This window comes from Seriola aureovittata, chromosome 18 (assembly GCF_021018895.1).
Source record: "Seriola aureovittata isolate HTS-2021-v1 ecotype China chromosome 18, ASM2101889v1, whole genome shotgun sequence".
Lineage (NCBI taxonomy): Eukaryota > Metazoa > Chordata > Actinopteri > Carangiformes > Carangidae > Seriola > Seriola aureovittata.
Genome location: NC_079381.1, coordinates 13,624,369 through 13,646,149, shown reverse-complemented (window position 1 = coordinate 13,646,149; position 21,781 = coordinate 13,624,369). Strand labels below are relative to the sequence as shown.

Here is a 21,781-nt window from a genome sequence, read left to right as displayed (position 1 = left end):
ACCCGATCACTTGCGTTTAGTATGATTTATTTGGAGACTTTCAATATCATTTGTATGTTATAGGTTATTTAAATAAAGTCCGAAATTTGTTTCAGTGCTCCCAACAGGTGCAAAGACGACGCCTGGAGTCTCTGAACAGGTTGTTCTCAAGACGCTTTTGTTCTCCCTCAGCTGATGCCTCAAAGTTTTATAAACATCTAACCGTGATCCACGACCTGCGTAATAATCAGTAATAATCAGTAATAGTAATGATGATGAAAATACATGAATATGCATTTGCTTAGTCTAATATGTCTGTTATATGCACACTTGAAGTTACAGGCCTAATATCAAGTCTTGTTATGGAGGGTAAAATCTGCCCCTAAAGCTACTGTATGAACCAACTGTGGTGTTTGTCTCAGCCTCAGCAACATCTGGATGTTGCCTTTTACCATTGTCTTTCGCATGCGTAATAACAGCTCATTTTGCCATGGATACTGTACATGATTCCCTTCACATTAAATGGACTTTTACAAAATTATGAACCTGATGTATCGAACTGTTTTTGTGAATTTTTAACCACAAGCGTACACAGGCAGTGCCCAGTATATATTCACTATAGCAGTTGGCTTGATAGGCCAACAGTGAATGCCATTATTAGTTGTTCTTCTGTGCTGTATATTTTATGACCATCATGTTAATATTTTTGCCATTATCTCACTGTCCTTCTGAGTATTAAAGTTAACTCTCCTCGTGAATGCACTTTTCTACCTAAACAATTACAGTTAGAAGTTAGCACTGCAGGTGTTTGTTACTTGACTGTTAACATTTGCCTCAGGGCTTTGGAATCAAAAAAGGTCCTTGTTTGGTTCTCAGCTTGGGCCTTATCTTTGTGAAATTTAACTGGGGAAAGAGTTGTTTTAGGTAAAGCTGGATGTTAACCTTTGCTTTATGAGAGATTATTTACAATAACCATTGAGCCTTAAATTGTTGTCATTTTCGCACATTGTGCAAAAGTGGTGGATATTGCTAGAAAAAACAAAAACATTGGTTGTATAGATATCTATGAAATTACTAAATATAAAGCATGCTACTCATGTGCTACAAGTCATTTGCCACGAGGAGGGCTAAAAACATGCAGCACATTTAAATTGGAAACAGTGACCAAACAAAGCCAGTGTTGTTAGGACGCTTCCTACTGGATACAAAGCTTAACCAACCACCTGTGTCCACTGTGCAGCACTTTTTTTTGGTTAGCAGTAGTAGACAGATGCTTTTTGGAAAAGCTGTTGTTGTTGCTAAGCAACTACTGAAACCCACATCTGAAGCATGACACTCTTTTGCTAAAATAATTATTTTCAAGTAAAACAGTTTGTCCTTTCAATTTCATATAAAAAATGAATAAATGAAAATGAATAAATAAATAAAAAATAAACTGCTGCAAAGACTGGTGCCTGCTGGACCTTTCATACTGTTCAGGTACACAGCAGCATAGTTGCTAGTTATGTCTGTGATTTATGTTAGCTTATTGCCTCCTGCACTGGTATGTTTAGTTATTTGTATAGTTACCGCAAACTAGTTACTCTGCTGTTCATTTTTAACTTTGTCTTGCTTTGTTTAATGCAAAAAGAGGTAGAGATACAGACTCTATAGAAAAATACCAACTTGAAAAATTAAATATTTTTTATTTTTGCTTGAGAAAATGTGCTTTCTAGTGTGAAAAAACGCTGTTTTTTTTAAAGTGTCAACTAAAACATTTTTAGAGATGCTATCCACTTAATATCTTGTTTCTTCCATTTTTATGTGGTGTTGTCTTGGCTCTCAATGTGTAAAGGCAAGTGCAAGTCTTCTTTATCAATTGCGGGGTGTTTTGGGGTATTGAAATTGTAACCTTGACAATGATCTGCGTGATGTGTGATCTGTGTCAAAATTAAATGTTTTAAATGTACTGATCCAAAAGAGAGTTTGGTGCATCTTCATATTACTGAGAGACACAAGGTATGACAGATGACAAGCAAGGCTACCATTGTTTTACTTCTTTTTCCTGATCCATTCCAAATATATTCAAAGGGTAAGGCACGATAGCAGCGTTTTAGCATAATTTAGTCCATTTACTACAAAACACAAACACTTCACATTGCTGCTGCTGATTTTTCAAAACATGCTTCTGAGTTCTGAAAAGTGTTTTTATCCTAATGGTCATTTCACAACACTAAAAATTTGAAGAGACTTAAAAATTGCTTTCGTGTTGGATTCATGGTGGTAATTATGTCTGCTTTTTATTGGTGGTTGTGTTATGATTGCGTAGTAATGCAGCTGAAAGTACAAATTGGATGGAACTGCATTTAAATGCAACAAATAAAGAAAACAAAAGCAGCTATAATATAGCTATAGTTTCCCTTTTCTTGAGCAAGTTTTGCTGTCTACATAAGGTCATTTTCATACCATATGGAAATAACTGGCTGCAGGAAAATCAGTACAAAATGTAGAGCACTATGCTGCTTTTAGAAAGGATCACACATCTGTAATGTGAAGTGTAAGTAGTTTGCAGTAAATCAACTAAAACATGCAAAATCACTGGTATGGTTATCAACAGAAATCCACCTCATGATCTAGGCACAGGAGCACTCAGCACATTACTATATATCAAACAACAAGTTATATCTATGTCTCGCTTTACTTTGAAATGGTAAGGCTGTCTTGTTACTATAGTTACAAAGCCATGGTTCTAAGAAAAACCTTAATAAGTGATCCCTTGAATACTTTGCTGTGATTGCAGTGTTGAATATTGTGCAAAATGCCACCAGAAACTACTTGAAGTACTTACTACATGCGATACACAAGCTGTATAAAACTGAGGAAGTAAACATTAAAATCCTGTAGGCTCAGTCATTAAAATACATTGATTATGGAGGCAGAGGCCAGAGTGTGGAGTCACATAGTACATTTACAGAGATTTAGTCGAAGAGAGACAGAAAGAGAGAGAGACAGAGAGAGAGAGAGAGAGAGAGAGAGAGAAAACTTGCATTGTGAATGTAAGTGTCAATTCCTTCAGCGCTATCTAACCCAGGGAGCAGCAGTTTTTATTATCAAATATTCTTTTATTTCCCTAAATGAAGCTGCCAACCAGGTTGCAGTGACACAAAATAGTGCAAAGGAGCAAAAAAACCCACAATTGAGTGATGTTATCCTTCTGTATAGATGCAGGAGACCTGGCTTGTGCTTGTGCAGTGGTCCACCACAGTGAAGAAATCTCCTCCATGTAAATCTTGATGAGGAGCCAAATCGTGTGCTTGGCTGTGGACATTAAACCCTGCAGATGCACCTGCACACACACACACACACACACGCACGCACACACACACACACACACACACGCACACGCACGCACGCACGCACGCACGCACGCACGCACACACGCACGCACGCACGCACGCACGCACACACACACACACACACACACACACACACACACACACACAGAAGAACACAGGTGTATGTATGCACAGCGAGAGTCCTTATCCTTATTGTAAAGAGCGATTCAATTAAAGTCTATAACATTACACCTTAAATTATACGTTCCACTATAAAAGCAGCATCACACCTCATAAATGAAACAAATCGTGTTTCATTTCAGTCTTTTCAAACCCTGTCTTTATCTCAGCAGTTAAAACTGAACTGTGTATTTCTGAACACCTTGTCAACATCACTGTGGCTGTCAAGTCTGGGGGGAGGTGAAGGGGTGATATCTATTTAAAGGTACATAGAGTGTAGGAGCTGCCTGATTCTGTCTAACTAGAAAATCAGCAGCCACCTGCTACACATCATAAAGATATACTGCACGATTAATGTGCATGTGAGAGAAATCTGTTCAAACAGATTGTCAAACCGCCCACACATTTGCTAATAAGCTCAGATGTGAAACTTGCACTATAAACCATTTTCAGTTACCCCCCCCCAACTCCCCAACCCCCCAGCTCAATTGTATTTACATCGGCAGAGCGAGTATTTTGACAAAGCTTGGAAATACACTGATAATAAACATCTGAGTACCTGGATTGTGATCTGCTAGTTCAGGCGGCTGGCTGGGCTGCTTCAGATCTCGGTTGTTCTGCAGGGATGTCCCATTGGGAGGATGAGGGAGGCAGGTGGAAGAGCAAGGCCCACACGAGTCCCCAGGGAAGAGCTGGTGAGGGGAAGGATCAACAAACCTGAAATATTTCAGACCGAATTAAATACTCTGCTTGTGGAAATAAGAAAAAGAACAATATATGTTTTTATAATTAAGAAAACCCCCAACATCTATTACTTATGTGTATTCTATGGAACATATACAAACATCCTAAAATGACTTCAAAAACAACAGCCTTGCATAGGTTTGATGATGATTCAGTTTTATGGTACTTTTGAGGCTGGATTGGATTAACATGTAAGGTGTACCTAATACTTTAAATATTAAAAGATTTCTAAAAATGAAAATTATTACTTAGGCTACTGATTTAAATCAGTAAGACTTGTTTGTTGCAAGCTTCAAAGAGGCAGGATTTGTGCAGGGCCATAGTGAAATGTAACACATTCTACAGGAGTCGCTTTTATTGTGTCCATCCTCTTTGAACATGATCCAATGTATAATATTTTGGTTTGTACACAGTGTGCACAGTTTATATATAGCTGTATATATAATGACATCATTAAAGGTGATCATTCTAAACCACTTACTGTAGATGTCAAAGGCATCAGATCAGAAAAATCTAAGATCACAAACTGAATCCATCCTTTAACCACAGTTAAATTTACTGTAAAACTTATGCAGTTTTACCAAAAACTGTATTTGTCCAGTTCCACATTTGCTACAGCTTCACACAGGGACACAATGACTAGTTAGGGTGCAAATAAATCATTAAAAGTGTTTGAAAATAGATTTAAGTAGCAAGAGAGACACTCTTTAAATATTACAATCTGCACTCACACATTATGGCCTGTGCAACAATAGCATTTTCCAGCACAATAGAGGAAGTCTCCCTGCAATGTTTTCCTTCATCACTCTTTTACATAAATAATAGATTAATACTGTATTTAGTGTAATTACTCAATAAAGCAAAGCAGTCTGAACATATTGAATTGAACATAGTTTTTCTCTTAGTTTTCCTGTAATATTTTAAACCACTAAACCATTATTATCACTATAACATCCTTGTCACTCATTGCTATAAAAAAACAAAAAACGAAGGACATTACTTTCAGAGTCATGTAACTCATTGTTAGACACAGAGGATTAAACTAGTAAATGTAAATATTGTTCAGTGGCCATGGCAGCTGACACCCCTGCTGTTAGGTTTGGCCAAGTAAGACATTTGCATATCTACTTGCCAATAACAAGAATATTAAAGGAGCCAAAGTTTGCTGTCAGTATACTGAAGGACTCAATGGGAACCCAAAGGAATCCCAGAAAAGTGTACAGAAAATGGCAACAAGGATTTTACAATTGATTTAACATCTAAAAAAAGTAATTACACCGTCTCTCTTCTCCCACTGGACCTTAAATGGTATTTTTTAGATTTTATGATTCACTTATTGAATTCCTTAGCCGCTCTTGTCGGTGGCTATAGCATCCATTTATACCAGCGGTCAAGACCAATGAGGCAAGGCAAGGTCTGCTTTCACAGCCCAATTGTCTACCCAGAATCCTGCAGTGAATGCTTTGGCCTACCGCTGATATGAGAACAATCACAGCCAGTGAGGAGCCATGAGCATCTGGCTGCTCAGAATGACAGAAATCCTTTATCACATGCTTTGAAGTGTATAGATGAAGGGATGTTTTCCTATGGGCTGACTAAGGAAATGTGTTGCTGGCCATTCCCAACCTCTCACACTTCTTCCCAGCCATAGCAGCCACACACACACACACACACACCACACACACACACACACACACACACACACACACACACACACACACACCACAAAAATCCAACCCTTTAGGCTTTTTTTTGTTTAAAAAACAGGGTACAAAATAGAGCTTCCTTTTAAACTGAGTATTCTAATTATGAGCTTATAGCTTTGAAACCATGGCAACCAATGCTTAAGTTGATTGTTTCAGAAATAGGGAGAAAAAAGATTTTTGAAGAATTTAAATCCATCATGGTTGAAGTCCTAACTGTGAACAGTAATACGAAATGAAAAGAAAGTAATAGTTAGTTAACTGCTCCAACTGTTAGCGCTTATGTCACTCCACATGTTCAATTCAAAGATTTTTTTCCGCTATGGAATGGGTATGCAAACATTAACACAGTATGCCCTTACAATCGAAAGGGTTTTAATAGCTTTAAAAAAAAAAAAAAGAAAACTGTGGTTGGAAGTCCACCACATAGTGTACATAATGTATGATTATGTAATTTGAATAGAAACATAGGTTAAATGATTTATGTTGTGGATTATACACCAACCTCAAGTGGATAAGGTGTTGGGCAACCAGGTACCATCAGATCAGAATGGATGAAGGGATGAACACCATTCTTCCAAAAAACATTCCCTTGTTTGGTGTTTTGATGATGATGGTAGAGAGCACTGTCTAACACGTCGGCCCAAAATCTCCCATAGGTGTTCAATTGGATTGAGATCTGGTCAGTGCAAAGGCCATGGCATATGATTCACATCATTTCATACTCATCAAACCATTCAGTGACCCCTCGTTGACAGAAATGTTTCATCATAGATTGAAGGTGATCAGACTCAGTATAAATTTGTATTGATTTTCAGTGACCCTTCCCTCTAAGGGAACAAGTGGATCCAAACCATGTCGGCAAAATGCCCTCCACAACATAACAGAACTTCCAGATCTCCTCACAGTAGGGGTCAAGCATTCAGGCCTGTATTGATTAGAAAAAAAAGGATGTTCTTCCTTGTTGATGGAGATGTATAAAATCTAAAAAAAATCTAAATTATTAGAGACAATAAAATCATTACATAAAAAGGATGTACCAATACCAAAATGTACCGGGTTGTAGCTAGTAGGTGGAGATAGAAGAGGTTGAAGAGGGACTTGAATTAAATCAGATTGGCAGCAGGAGGGTGTGATACTGAGTGTGCAGTGGACCTGTGGTGGGAGATGATGGTGGGGTATGACAGAAGGTAGGTTGGTTAATTGACTGTTTTGGGAGGTAAAGGTGGTAATGGTGAATGCGGCCTGTAGGGGGCACAGGTGGGGGGAACAGTGCTTTGAGATGTCGGTATAGTAAGTGAGGTAGTCACCGGGAAGGGGGTGTGTGAAGTAAACAATCAGTCACGTGGGGCAGATTGGAGGTGCGTGCTGAATGTTAGCTGCTAACATTTGTCTACCGAGCCGGTTGGGCTGAACTCTGTCGGGCCTAGAGATGGATGATCGATTTCAAGAACATTTTAAAATTGTCATTGAAACCAATGTTGTGGATTCTGCAAGTGAACTGGAGCCAGGTGTTGAGTAGTCTGCTAAAACGCCCAACCCCAGGGACCAGCGTTGGGAGGGGGCCGCTGACAGTAACCGACTTCCCACAGTTTAAAAAGTCAAAAAAGGTCGTTAAAATCCTTTAGGTCAGCTCAGATTGCTGCCGGGCCGTGTCATTACATCCTGCTTGGACTATCACCCGGTTTATGGAAGATTGGAGTGAGCTCAGCTGACCAGGGAGCTTGTCCAGGATGACTAGGACTGTGGCTCCAAGGAAACAGAGAGTGGTTTCATTAAAAAAGCGGGTATTCCTAATCATGGAATCACCCCCTATTAGTGTGGTTGGGGAGAAGAGTGGACGAGGAGGTGATGGTTGAGGATTCACCTGTAAGGCAAGTGCACGAGCCTCTCTGTGTGTCCTGGTAGGCAAGTGCTATGGCAGGGAAGCAGACCTGGGAGAGGGATTCCCTGTCAGCTCAAGGCCTAGGAGATTGCCGGAACACGGCCTCCTGTAGGATCCTACGTCGGGAGGATGAGGTCGAAGGGCGCCGTCAGATGGATGCACCAGACTGTCGTCGGACGGGGCCGCGTAGCGGTTGGAGAGGCACAGGCGAAGAGAAGAGGCAGCCACGGAGTACCACGTCGGCCCATAGCGATTGCTGGTTATATCTATCTGACAGGAGGAGGGTTCCCATACAACCGTGTCCTGGAGGGCTGAACTGAGCGAGGTCAACTCCTTGGACTGCCCACATGCCACATCCATGAAGCTTGACAATAATGAATCCTTCGCTTGCAGTTCGTTGGAGAACCGTCAGATATCCTCCTCAAGGTCAGCAACCTTTTTGTTTGATTTTCTCAGCAGTGCACCATAATCAGGGGCCATGGTATGCATGATTGCTTTGGTTAGCTTAGTCATCTAGGCTAGCTAGATCTTTAAAGTTCTACAAAGTAGCCTTTTATAAACATATGTGGCGACATCGTTGACAACGCGGGCATGCAACATCTCCGTAGACCATGGGGGGTTTATACACTGCAACTCCACTACAATATTCCTCTTTATGTAACTGTCGAACAAATGACTTTCTCCTCCATCACTTGAGGAAGCAGAAGATGTTGCTCTTCTGTTTCCTTACATATCACACTAATGCACAAGCATCACCGTTATCAAATGTGCGCTGTCGACCACAGTTTCCAAACCTATTTACTGAGGTCTTTCCCATTTAAATACAAATGTCACTTAAGTCACTGTTCCTAGTGAAACACGAGCCAGTTGAGCAGTAGTGACTAAAGCTCCTGCCATCCACGCCCCTGACAATCAACCCTCTTTCAAAGTCACTTAGATCTTTTCCTCTTGCCTTTTTGATACAAAATCAGAACCAACTCGGCATGCTCAGCATTTTTATATCTGCCACAGAGCATGATTGGGTGTTGATAGCCTACTTGTGCCATGCAGCAGTGCACCTGTGTGCAAGCATCTGCGTTGGTTATGTTTCTCCACTAATTTATTCAGGTGTTTCCTTTAATTTGTCATCTGCCTGTATATATTACAAATCCCTCAGACTTAATACAATAACACAAAATCCTTAGTACCTGTAATTGTCTTGTAAGGAGCACAACAGAGCCAGGTGAGGATTGCTGGAGGAGTCTTGTCCCTGTGGAGCAGCTGGGGAACAGGGATGACAGACACTTCAGGGCTGTCCACCACAGTCTAAATCTAATGGATAAACCTATTATGTGCAAATGGTTGCAGGGGAATACTGTATGTTTATTTATCCAGTTTTTATATAAAACATATTAATGCAAAGAGCCAGGCCATAGACGTACCAGAGTATGACTCATAGGATGCGCCAGGGGATGGGTTCAAGTTGTTGTCTATCCTTGCCAGAGGAGAGAGGCTTGGTTGTAGAGGGTGAATGGTTAAACAGTCTGTCAGCGTGTCCTGGGTCACATCAGCAGTAGATTTCATCTAGAGAAATGATACATGGAACATAAACATAAACACTGGTGGATAGCATCAACAGTTATAAGATTCTGGCAGAATTTTCTTTGAATCATTGCAATATAATACTAACATCAATAATAATGATAATAATAATAATGAAATATTACTTCTTTAAATTTCTTATAATGGATATAATAATTTCTAATGAATATAATTATTATGGTGCACTATATATTTTTGTGATGTAGATGATTTTTGATTAGTCAGATATTACTACAAAAACACCCTTAAAGTATTAAATGCCAACATGAGGGGTTATAAATTCCTATCACTTGTTCTTTAGGCTCTAGTTTAAAGTCAGTTGTCAGTTATTACTACAATTTGCTTTGGAGACAAGACAAGAAAGAGCTATAGCATGCTGACAGAGGGTTGCTGTACAGTATATACTGTAGTGGTGGTCTTAGTAAGAAACAAATATAACATGCACTCCATCTTGAAAATTATCAGTGAAATCACAGTCACAATAAACATTGGTTATTTGAGTTTTAGAAGACAGAGGTTGTGCATGTGGAGACTTTGTAAAATGTCACTTTTTTTAGTAACTACCCACCTTCGTTGTCTGTATCTATGGTGACTTACCTCTCAGTAAGAGCTAAAGAGCATGAATCTCACACACACATGCAAATATAACGCAAATAACTGCAGCACAACAGTGCTATTATGTGAAAATCTGTAACCCAGTGGAAAATAAAGGGAGTGAAAGCAGGACAGAGATATGACAAACATCATGATTATGTGGATTTTTGTGTGACCCCACTGTGGGAGTGTTAGCATAAGTTTGATGGCAGCTTGGTGTGTGTGACTGCATACACAACACAGATGTAATTTAATGACAGTTAAGATAAATTGGGTTTTATATACACATGTATATATATATACATTTATGTATATACTCGGTACCATCACCTGATTTTGAAAGGACAAAGAAAACATTTCATATTTCAACATACATGTATTTATGACTGCAAATACCTAATAAACCTAGTTGGCACTATTTTTGTGGCGATGCGACAACCAGCGCAAGCGACACTGCAGCAGTTTGGTAATTTCCTGACCTTGAAACTGGCTTTGGGCACCTGAGTGGTATTTTGCTGCCAAGCGCAGAGCGCACGGTGCGCAGGTGGGAAGAGAGGCACAAACAGGTGAAAAGTTCATTCAAATGTGGCAGTGGAAACCAAGTGGTCGTCTTAGACTTTGTGCTGAGCGTAGACGTCTCAGAAGGAGACGCAGGAAGGACGTGATGATGCTTAAAATGTAAATAAACCATTTGCACTAATCGCTCCCCAGCCAATGAATGTTTATTTTGTTTAAATCAGAACGGTGGGCAAATCAATCTGCATACATCTTTGAATTAGTATGAGTGATTCTTACAGTCTTCTGTTGTCCACAACAGCTTGATACTGTCTGTGAAAATCTCTTCTTTAGTTCATAAAATTCTTACTGCCATCTGAAGGCAGCAGCACACACATGTTGTTGAACCTGTTCCCTCTGACTTGAGAAGTACCATGTTACAGTGCATTACAAACAGCAATCCACTGTCTTCACCACCTTTAAATCACATGTAAATGACACCAGGCTGCCACCATACATACCATACCGTACCATACAATACTACACACATGAGACTGGTCTGATATGACATGATATCCTATTGTTTTACTGATAGAACAATCCTATGTGTCATAGCCTCCTTTTCAACTTTCTTTTTAGCAAAAGTGGCATTACATGCTTTATTCTTGAAATGCGTTATGGTGCGATTGCTGATGCGTCACATTTTATGTTAAGATGTTACCAATGTGAGGTGAGATACAGTAGCAATAAACTGATGTGGTCATGTAAAGGGCATTACCAGCATTTATGGTTATTTATCATCATTGCACAAGTTAAATTAAAACCTACATCATCTGCCTCTAGCTGCAGATTTGTGTTCAGATCAGGCCTTCCGCTTTGCCCATGTTTAATTTATCAGACAACAAATCCATCTGAAAGTGGTGCACTTGATGTAAGTAAAATATATTCTCAAAAACGAAAGTGTTAGTTTACAGTTTTTCCTATTTGAGAACAATCAAATGTGTTACAGCATGGGCTGTGGGCTAGTGCGTACCTTCTTCCTTGACTGTCGCTCTTTAGTAGAGTGGGATTTCACGTGTTTCCTCAAGGAGCTGGGGTCCGTGTAACGCTTTGCACAGCCAGGCACCTGGCACGCATACGGCTTCTGTTCAACCACAGATATATGAAAACTTGTAACACACCACAAAGAGGCAAAGACACACACACACACACACACACACACACACACACACTTTGAAATACCATAATTTCATGTGTGTCTGTGCTGCACTGCCACTCACTGTGTCCAAGTGTGTACGCTGGTGTTTTGCTCTGTCACTTGAGTTGCTGAAGGCCTTGTGGCATCCTGGATGCTGACACAGATAGGGTTTCTCCCCCGTGTGGCTACGCAGGTGGATCTTCAGGTTCTCTAGTCGAGAGAAAGCCTTCTTGCAGCCCTCGAACTGTGACGGTATATAAACACAGTAAAAGTAGATCAAGCAGTATACTGCCATCAGATTAAGATACTACACAGTGTAGTAGGCTACATACATTCAAAACAAAACCTACATGTTTTTTTGGCTGTTGGCTCTATCCTTGGCAATATTCAATATACGCCCTGCGAGCATCTCTAACCTGATGTTGCACACATACTTGCGGAGTACATACTTGGAGCTATGAGCTTGTTAGCTGGTATCACAAAAGACAAAAGGCTGCTGACCTTAGTGCGTGGGAGGGAGTGGAAGAGGAAATATAGAAAACCTTTGAATAGAAAAATTACTGTCATTTAGTCTCAACTGACACTCAAGTGTGCCCTAAATGCACACAGCTAGTTTCATGGTTGACAGGCGAGCAGCTATAGAGCTGGGAGGGGCAGGTGCATCTTTGTTTAATGGCAAGTGTATGTTATATATGAACAACTGGATCTCATGGCTATTATTAGCAGTGGGCAGACTGTATTATATTGCTTGTCTTTATTTGTTCATTATACAGTCACGTTTCTTTTACCATCAGACAATTTCTACTTAAGAAGAATTATATTGAGAATTTTCTTCTTGTAATTTACATGAATCTTAAGCCCTTCTGATTACAGCCATCAGTGGGTCTAAATGATACTGAACCAAACCTTCTGACGCATGGTTTCAAATATATTTACATTTTTTATATCATATCTTCATTGATACATCTCTGATTGTCGAAAGTGTCACCAGCAGGGGTCAGTGTTCATACACACATCCATGTATTGTCATTTTGTGTTTTCAATCCTTTACTTGACTTTACTCTCCCTTTTCCTGCTCACAGGGGGTTTGGAATGTCCTTACTAAACCTTAAGATGAAAACACACAGACCATGTCCAATTTTGTTATTTTTTTCCTCCAAGACTGGATTCCTCACATACCGATACCTCTAGGTCATGACTCCCAAAAGCCAAATTAAAATGTTTCTTTTTTCTTCCCATTAATAATTCACTAATAACATTCCTCTGCATTCCACATAGAAATGCTCGCCACTCTCTGTCATCACAATGCAGCAATTTATTTCCTGTGAACATTCTTAAAAAGCTCTCCATGTTTCTGAAATTGAACGCAAATATATTTTTCACATTGTTTTTTTGCTAAACCATATTTGCAGCACAGCCATCGTTACAAGTCAGTGTTATTGCAACCATTTTTTGTATGTTAAATGGATGGTGGTTGCATTCTGGATATTTTATATATGCATAAGGTGTACGTTGACCAGCACTGAATATGAAGAAAACAGACTAAACTGGAAACCGAACAAAAGTGCAGAGTAGCACAAAATGAGAAATGCTTCTCTTAACCTCTTAACCTTTTCCCACGCATGAGAGTAAATCTTCTCTTGAGCACTCTTTCTGATTCTGTTTTATTGCGCTATAGGCTCTTTCATAAGGTGACGCATTAGAGAAGTAGCCCAATCCTAAATATAGTTTAAGCAGAAGAATTAACAACAAACCTCTCAGCTAGAGTAACACAAGAAAAACAGCACAGACGGAGATAAATAGTCTCTCAGAACCAAAGTGGACGGACAAGCGAGAACCAGCATAAAGCTAAAATACTGCCAAGACTGCAGGACTAGCCAGGGGTAGGTAACTGTGTAACACTCTCTCTCTCTCTCTGTCTCTCTCTCTCTCTCTGTCTCATGTAGCTCTCATAAAGCAGGCAGGGCTTTTTAGTGTGTCGCAAGGGACGTCTGGGCTGAAAAGAAAGCAGCATGGCTCCTCAGTGTAGATCAGTGTTACAGCCAGCTTCTGACAGGTCCTGGCAGGTACTCATGCCCTGGCTGAACAATGACAGCTGCAGTCTGTGCCAGCAGCGTCTGTCCAGTGCCCAGTCTTACTCTGAGGTCAATTCAGTCTGGACTCCACTCTTTTCTGTTTCACCAGTGATATTTCTACCCTCTTTGCTCTTTTTGTTACACCTGTTTCCTTATACAGTGTATTTTTAGCTTTTCTGTCCCTGTTCCTATTGATTTGTAAATTCCCCGGGGTGGGTGGGAAATAATAGTTTTGCAACATTCTCGAGCTACTACTAAAATGTAGGATGAAATGCTCCAGTGTTACCAGAAAGCAAGACAACATTTATCTCTAGGCCAGGATTCAAAATCTTTTTTATCATCAGTCTATTTAAAGTCAAAATAATTGCAGTGGAATAGAATGATTTGTTTTCAAAAGAAGAATACAGGGACTGTAATGTAAAAATGACTTCCAGTATTGAAGCATCCTGGTGCCAAAACCACGTTAGTTCACTCCAAAACAATTGTGAGGATGACGCTTAAAATGTTGTCAAACCTGAAATCTCATTAGGCCTTCTGTGACATTGGCAAGGGTTGAATTACAAGCTGCTCATATAGGGAAATCTAGTGGATAAGGAGGGAACTAAGGTTTCATTCACCCTACAAAATGCATTGATCACACTATAATGAATGCATAATGAAAAAGTAGAAATTTTGGTCAGCGGTGCTAATGACTGATGCTCATTTAATTTTTTAATTAAATATTTTGAATTCAGTATAAACAACCAAAAATAAAAAGCGCAACTTTTCAGTACAACTTAAATTAAATCTCTGTGTTGGAATGGCATGCAAACATGTCAGCCACAATGTACATACTAATAACTGAAGAAGCCATAACTCCACCACCTGAGTAATGGGATTACCAAAATGGTAGAAGTACAGAAAGAAAAAATCGTAAAAAAAACAAAACATTATGAACATGCTGACTCACAGCGACTGTGGAAATCTGTTTTGTTTGGGGTTTACGTTCAAGTGATACTTTTAAAACCCCATATGTTTAAATCACAGTGACAGACGCAAATAGACTGGCGAGTCAAGGATATGTTAACAAACCGTTCAATCATCAGTAAACAGGTCGTGAAATGACAGGTACAAGTCTGGGCCTGCCCTATATGTTCACTGTGTAACAAGAGCTACCTCATTGTTCTGTTGCTGGCTCGCACCTCATTTATCATGCATCAGTTTATTCACCGGCCAATCATTTCCTAAGGAAAACTGGGCTCTACATGTTTTATAGTTGCATAGTCTGAAAGATGGGCTCAGCTTTCTCTAAATATGAATGTACTTTTACTATGCAGCATTTCCTTCATTAAAGCATAAGTTTTCAACCTTTCACTATATGGACAGAATTTTGTTCAGGTTTAAGAACATGTTGATGTATAGACAGAAAACGTCTGCACTCTTGACATTATTCTCAGACTCAGGAACAATAAGTCTAGTATCAATTCTGTTTGTGGGAGTGGGTTGTGACCATGATTATTTTCTTCATTATTGAATGATTACACAGAACGCAGAACCATCTAACAATTGTAGCCCCATGGCAAGAGAGCGAGCTTCAAGTAATAAGTGAGTATTTTGGTACAAAAGGTCGACTGCAGGTATGCATGGCGTTAATAATTGACTTGTTGAAAGCAGCGACATGAAACATGTTTGGCAAGTGGTTTGTCAATTACTCATCTTAGTCTCAAGTATTTTCCCAGTGGGACTAAAAAGGAGTAAAGAGTGGTGTACAGTCCACTGGTCATACTGTCCAGATGATGATTCAGGTTGTCACTTTTGGCTTTTAGTGAAATATCTCAACAGCTAGTTTTGCTGGCCCCCTCAGGATGAATTGAAGTCACTGTGGTGATCCCCCTGACTGTTCATGTAATGCAACCATTAGGTTAAACTACTGTCCAATACCTTGCTTTATGACCAAATACTTGAGAAACTAATGACAGTCTCTTTAGCCTGTGGTCTAATTTGTGTTTTGTGCTGATTAGCAAATGTTAGCAAGCTAATGCTCTAAATTAAGAGGACGAACATGTTAATATTACGCCTGCCATGCATCAGAATGTTAGCATTGTCATTGTAAGTATGCTAGCATGCTAACATAAGCATTTAGCTCAAAGTAACGCGTCATGGCACAGATCCATTAGCGTGGCTGTAGACTTTTGTTACTACATTCTAAACTAAGATGGGAATCTCTACATTGTGAAATCTTTCACATCACATCCAGAAATAAGACCCAAACTAAAGAGCCATCATTAAGTTGCAGCACGTCTGAAAGAACTAGATTGTGCATCTTGGAGAAACAAAGCCAACAGTTCATCAATAATAAGGCCCATGGATAAATGCCAACTCTTTGGCTACAGACGCAGACCTGTAGAGAGCCAGACTATGGGGCATCACCTTCCCAGAACGACGGCCAAGTTCTTCAGACGGTGGCCTGGCAAACCCCCTGCTCCTAACAGGCCCAGCAGCTACTACAGAGCCATGGTGCCATGCCAGATCTAAAGTGCTAGGCCTCCTTTGTGCTGATTTAATAACTACATAATTGAGTTAACTCCCATGTCAATTATCACAGAGCTCCGCTAATTACCCCATGGCTAAAGTTAAGAGGAGAGAGGGGCCACATTTCTGATCTAAAACCTTGGCCATAAACAAAGAGTGCATGAAGGCATTTACCCTTAAAAAGTTTTTTTTTTTTTCTTTAACTGCACTTTTCAGCTAGATACTGTAACTTTGAATATAACACAGCGAACTGAACTCAGTAAGCCCCTGGCATTCTTCATCCTCCTGCTCTGACTGCATTCACTGAGCCTTCTGACAAATGAGTGAAAACAATATTCATCTGATTGAGTGGAAGCTTTGCTATCTGTGTATTGTTAAGAGGTGAGAAAGCGCATGGAATAATTTTTCTATAATGCAAATAAAATAAAGTATAAAACATTGCATAAATAGAGACACAGCTGTGATTTGCATGGTGTACCGTGCACTTGTTGGGTTTCTCTCCTGAATGGACCCTCATATGGATAAGAAGCTTGTATCGGGCATTGAAGGGCTTGAAGTTGCGTGGGCAGCCCACCCAGTAGCATGTGAAATCCTCAGCCTTCCGCTGGTCCACATGTAGCTTTTCTATGTGCCTTACCAGCTCCTCCTTTTGGTCATAGACTGCACTGCAGTCCAACCACCTGCAGCAGTGGGCACCATAGTCCTCCAGCTCTCCTTCTTCTTCCTCCAGCATTGGGACCTGGGGTAAAAAGCTCATCCCATGCCTTGGAGGAGCCATGGGGGCCTGTGTGAGAGGGTCCTGATATGAGGGCTTTATTTTGCAGTGACGCCTGGAGAGGTGAAAGTGCTGGTGGGAGTGGTAGGGCGGTGGAGGCCCATGCGGAGCAGAAGCTTCATGGACTGTGGTCAGCAGAGCCGGCTCTAACTGTAAAGGTGGCAGCAGGTTGTTGGTGGTTTGACTGCAGCTCTCTGAAGTGTTCTCCAGCGCCCCTCCTTCCTCTGGGAGGCACTGCTGTTCCACAACCATGTTAGCCATCTGGCTCTCCAGACCCCCTCCCTCTTCCAGCATCTGCATACGGCCACACTCCGTCTGTGGGGCCATAGCCTTCGAAGAGCCTGGCATGCTGTAGGGATGGACCTGGGGGATACAGCGGCCTCTCACACCCAGGAAGTGACCATAACCCTCAGACTGGACAGGGGATAGTGTGGCGTGGGAGGCTGGAGAGCTGCGCGAACCATTGATGTAAGCCACAAGTGAGGTAGGCGAGGTGCGTATGACGGAGTTGAAATCAGTACCCATGACATCTGACAAAGGCGACATGGAGAGAGCTCTCTTCTTAGCACGAGATGGTCTGGGGCTTCCAGTATCACCTGCAAAAAGGTATGAAGGCAGGGAGGCAGAGGTGCTTGTGCCACCTGATATCGTCGTGCCGGACATGGCCGTGCCTGATGAAATGCTGAGCTGCTCGCCTCCCTCGCTCGCCTGGGTGGAGCACTGAGGTAGTCCCAGTGGAGGAAGCACACGGTAGCCATATGGCCAGTCATGTCTTCCACTAAACATTGACTGTGTTTCAAACAGACTGAGGGTGGTGGATGCCAGGGATTCTCGGGACAGTAAGGACCTGAAACACATTGTTGTTAACCACTTTAGTAACACTCTAAAGGTTTTAGTGAGCTCATCATCACACACTGTTATTGATATTGCCCACCTGGCATCAGTGTGGGGAATCGTTACACTATGTAAATGTGATGGAGGATGAGGCGCTGCAGGCCCTACAGGGTATGGTTGGCCTGTGACAATAGTCACGGGACTACTGATCACCGTCAGGTTTGCAGCAGCGGGCTGGCCGAATACTTCCATGGCGGGCCCAGATGCAGGGCAACCTGCGGGACACAAGCCCAAAATTCAATAAACAGAATGCATGTAGTTTGCAGCAGAGTAACACAGTGTTAACATAATATTACACAACTATGTGCATAAGGCATTAAACTCGAATTAAAATAAATGCATCAGATTTTTGTGCTTTAATAGAGGTTTACAATAGATTGTGGAATTCCCCTCACCAACCTGAGCAGGCCAGAGACAATTTCTGCTCTGTTAATCACTAATAAACTTTCCACCTCCTTCCACTTTTCCTCAGTAGAAAATTTAAGGACAAGCTTCATGCTTGGTTAATTATCAATAAATAAGAGAACAAGAGCTGTAGCAAGAAGAGAGTGAGTTGTGAACAGCACATTGGGAATGAGAATTCTGACAATAACATCCCTCTTGTCAGGCTTATGATTTTCTGGTATATGTGTCCTGATTTCTGTGATGAAATGTAGACAGTGTGTGTGTTGAGCTTGATGTTACATCTTGAATACTGCAATATTAAAATACTGTCCTGAAAAGTAAAAGTTGGATTTTGCTCACACACCTGTGCTGATTAGATATTTTTCACCTTTGATGACTTTTGTTTTTACCTTTGAAGCTGTTGTCAGAGGAGCTGAGTCCTGTCTGAATGGTATTTGTCACTGTTGTGGTTGGAGGATGATGAGCAGGCACTTGCTGTTGTTGGGGTGCAGTCGGCATGTTTAACTGTTTCCCAGTGGTCAACACCTGCCTGCGGAGGCTCAGGGTTGGCAGAACAACATGGCTTCCGCTCTGTTTCCCGGAGGCTAGGGAGTGAATGGCTCCTTTTTTCACTTTCTCCATTCCTAAGGAAGGACTGAGATTGGACCGTTGGCGAGGGGACAGGGGAATCCTGATGGACTTGGGCTGGTGTCCTCTGATCATGCTCAGTGACGGGGACACATTGCATGGGGACACCAGGAGCTGACAACCTTTTCCACTCATGGCTGAAACCGATTCCTCGGAAGTTCTGTGCTCATGAGGAAGTCGGTTCAAGTAGTTGCAATTCATAAAATTTACTCAGGAGCTGGTAGTATGCAGCTAACAAACAAACATATACAGTCCACACATGAAGAACGGCTGAATTAAAACAGGAAAGATACTATTAAAACAATAATGCACAAGTGTTTATACTTTGAACCTCAAACATTTGGAGAACCACTCAACCATAAACAACTTTACTGTGCATTGTGTTTAAACAAGATTATTTCAGGCTTACAAATATACAAATGAATATGAGCCAACATAAAGACTATAAATAGACAAAGAAAATAGATAAATATATTTTATTAAAATGTCATTATGATAACTGAGTTAACATGTTTTGTAATAAACATGATAAGAAAAAACATGAAGGCGACTTCTTAAATCATAAGTTTGGACTATTAAATATGTTTTCACTGTTGTTCAGAAAGTTCCTACAAGAGTACTATCTTATAGTCGAAATATATGACCTTTGCAGTCAAGTTTTTCATCTCACTGCTATTGTCGACGGCGCGTTCACTTACCTATTTTTGTAGTCGCAAACACTTCTCCAAAAGTGACATGTCGGGCAGAAAGGCAGCTTCACTCCGCCGAGCTGTGAATGCAATTTGGATAACACCAGGAGATCAACTGTCGCGTTTCTCTCAGGGTTTGTGATGGGTGTTCACTGAGCAGAGAAGTCAAGCCTCAGAGGAATCTCTCAGTTTGAACCGCGGCGTCCCCCTCACTACTCTGTTTCCAGGAACTTCTTTTCTTCCCCTGATGTGATTACCCTTTTGCCCTTGACACGGCGTTATGTGGACGACGTCATTTCAAACTGAGTGCACCTTAACAGTAAATAATTAAAGTTTTTTTTTTTTTTTTTTTTTTTTAGTTACAGGTTTGTTAGTTACTCCTACTGATGCCTATCATGTGTTTGCACGCGCGCATTAGAGGCAGTTTTCAGGTGAGCGCGTGCTCCGTCATACTACCATCAAAAACTAAATTTTCAAGCTTAGTTGCACATTAATAGCGACAAATGTTACTTTTAAACGAGTTGTTAATTTAAATTCCCTTGACATTTACGCCCTTTATACTTGAAATAACCTTTCATAGTTTAAAAAAGTTCTCACTAACAGAATAATTTAAATATTTAATACTTAATTAATTAATTGATAATGATAATTATAATGATTAATAATAATACTATAACAAAGAAAAACATCAGTTCTGTGCTGCTTGGTGAAAGAGTTTTGGGTATAAAACAACAGATGTCACCAACAGTATATCATATTATAATAGCCTTATAATAGCTGAAGTACATGTAGTGAATGAATGTCAACCTTCTGCCCCACAGTGGTTTAGCTTTAACTAAAATTTACACATGTTCAGTGTTTTTTGATTCATGGTATTGATTAAATGTTTTTCTTCTCAGTAAAACTGACATTGTAAAAATTGTTTGAATTCTGTTCTGAAAAGAAAGAAGAAGAAAAACGCCATTCAAAATTATTTTCTTTGCAGTTATTGCAGCTCATATCATACCAGTCCAAATCCAAAATTGCAGACACTGCTTAACTGTTTTTGACAGTTTCTGCAAAAACATGACACGTTGGTTTGATAAAGTTTTTACTGTGCGAATTCTGTCTATTCTTTATGCCACTGGGCTTTTCTATCAATTCACAATCTGACCCTTTCATATTTCCTGCTAACAACCCCCCCCCCCCCCCCCCACACACACACACACCACCCCCCACCCCACCCCCCACCCCCACACCCCCACACCACCACCACCTCCTAACATCGGGCACTTTTCTCCTGGCTGCTGGAGTGTTTGCACTGTGGATCCTGCTCCAGGTTGGCATGGAAACCAGCATGTTTATAAGAGGAGGGAAGGTAGCTGTTCCTTGGGAACATACATGGAGGAGGGGCTGTGCTCCACAATCTGTGATAATGACGCAATGAAAACTTATGTACATAGGCTATGTCGACTACTGTGTCTTGAGTGGTGGAGTACTAATTGGATTCTGCAGTCAAGCTTCTTACTGTATTATCTAAAATATGCATCAGTCCGGATGCTCTGTCTCTCTCTGCTTTGTTTTTAAATAAAAAATATGCCTGTCATATTATTTGCTAAATCAAAGGTTTTTTTTTCATTAAAACCTTTGTAACAGGAAAACTGATATTAAATATTGAATATTAAGTACTAGTGACCTCTTGTGGTTTTAGAGGGGTAACATTTAATTACAACACTCCCAGTCTGTAAAAGCAAGTTTGCAGGCCTTCATTTAGGGAGTGTTTTCAGTCCCTTCAGCTAATCACAATATTACCTTTCACTCTCATATTCCTCATCTGATGTCTTTAAAAACACCTCATTATCGTCTTTTCAAAAACAGTGATGTACCCCAGAACAGAAGACTTTTCTTCACCCATCTGTTTGTGTGTGTGAAATGTTCCCTCTTTTGCCAGCAGGGGATACTATTAGTACACCAATGGGGTGGTTGCAATCTGCCTAATAGATTAGGGGCACAAATTTTCAGGTACAGAAAAAGAATAAGAAAAATTGGCCTCTAAAGATGTAAGAAAGGACAAAGAGTGATGCTTGTGAAATAGAAAAAAAAAAGAAAAAAAAGATCTTGCTTGCTTCAAGCAGCGATCCCCTGGCCCCTCT

At 40.6% G+C, this 21,781-nt stretch overlaps 1 protein-coding gene across 2 annotated transcripts; it reads right to left on the bottom strand.

Annotated features, from left to right (window-relative positions):
• Positions 1–1,994: 1,994 nt before the first annotated feature.
• glis3 (GLIS family zinc finger 3) lies at positions 1,995–20,138 on the bottom strand. Of its 2 annotated transcripts, XM_056402847.1 has the most exons (10): positions 19,659–20,138; positions 18,723–19,191; positions 17,969–18,143; positions 16,738–17,881; positions 11,756–11,917; positions 11,509–11,619; positions 9,227–9,368; positions 8,993–9,065; positions 4,033–4,190; positions 1,995–3,292 (listed from the first exon to the last, which is right to left on the bottom strand). In XM_056402847.1, exons 2-10 carry the CDS (start codon positions 19,159–19,161, stop codon positions 3,165–3,167), a joined length of 2,532 nt encoding a protein of 843 aa, XP_056258822.1. In that variant the 5' UTR covers positions 19,162–19,191; positions 19,659–20,138; the 3' UTR covers positions 1,995–3,164. The 2 variants fall into 2 exon arrangements, with proteins under 2 accessions (XP_056258822.1, XP_056258821.1); XM_056402846.1 differs by lacking the exon at positions 1,995–3,292 and having other exon boundaries at positions 4,039–4,165.
• Positions 20,139–21,781: the final 1,643 nt, after the last annotated feature.

Bases quoted from the DNA above. Each gene is read 5' to 3' on its own strand.
- glis3 (XM_056402847.1), bottom strand. From the start codon at position 19,161: ATGAATTGCAACTACTTGAACCGACTTCCTCATGAGCACAGAACTTCC. The intron at 11,918-16,737 runs GTACACCATGCA...ATACCGTCACAG, and splicing joins AGAAACCCAACAAGTGCACG to TTCGAGGGCTGCAAGAAGGC. The intron at 11,620-11,755 runs GTGAGTGGCAGT...GTGGTTGAACAG, and splicing joins AGCGTACACACTTGGACACA to AAGCCGTATGCGTGCCAGGT.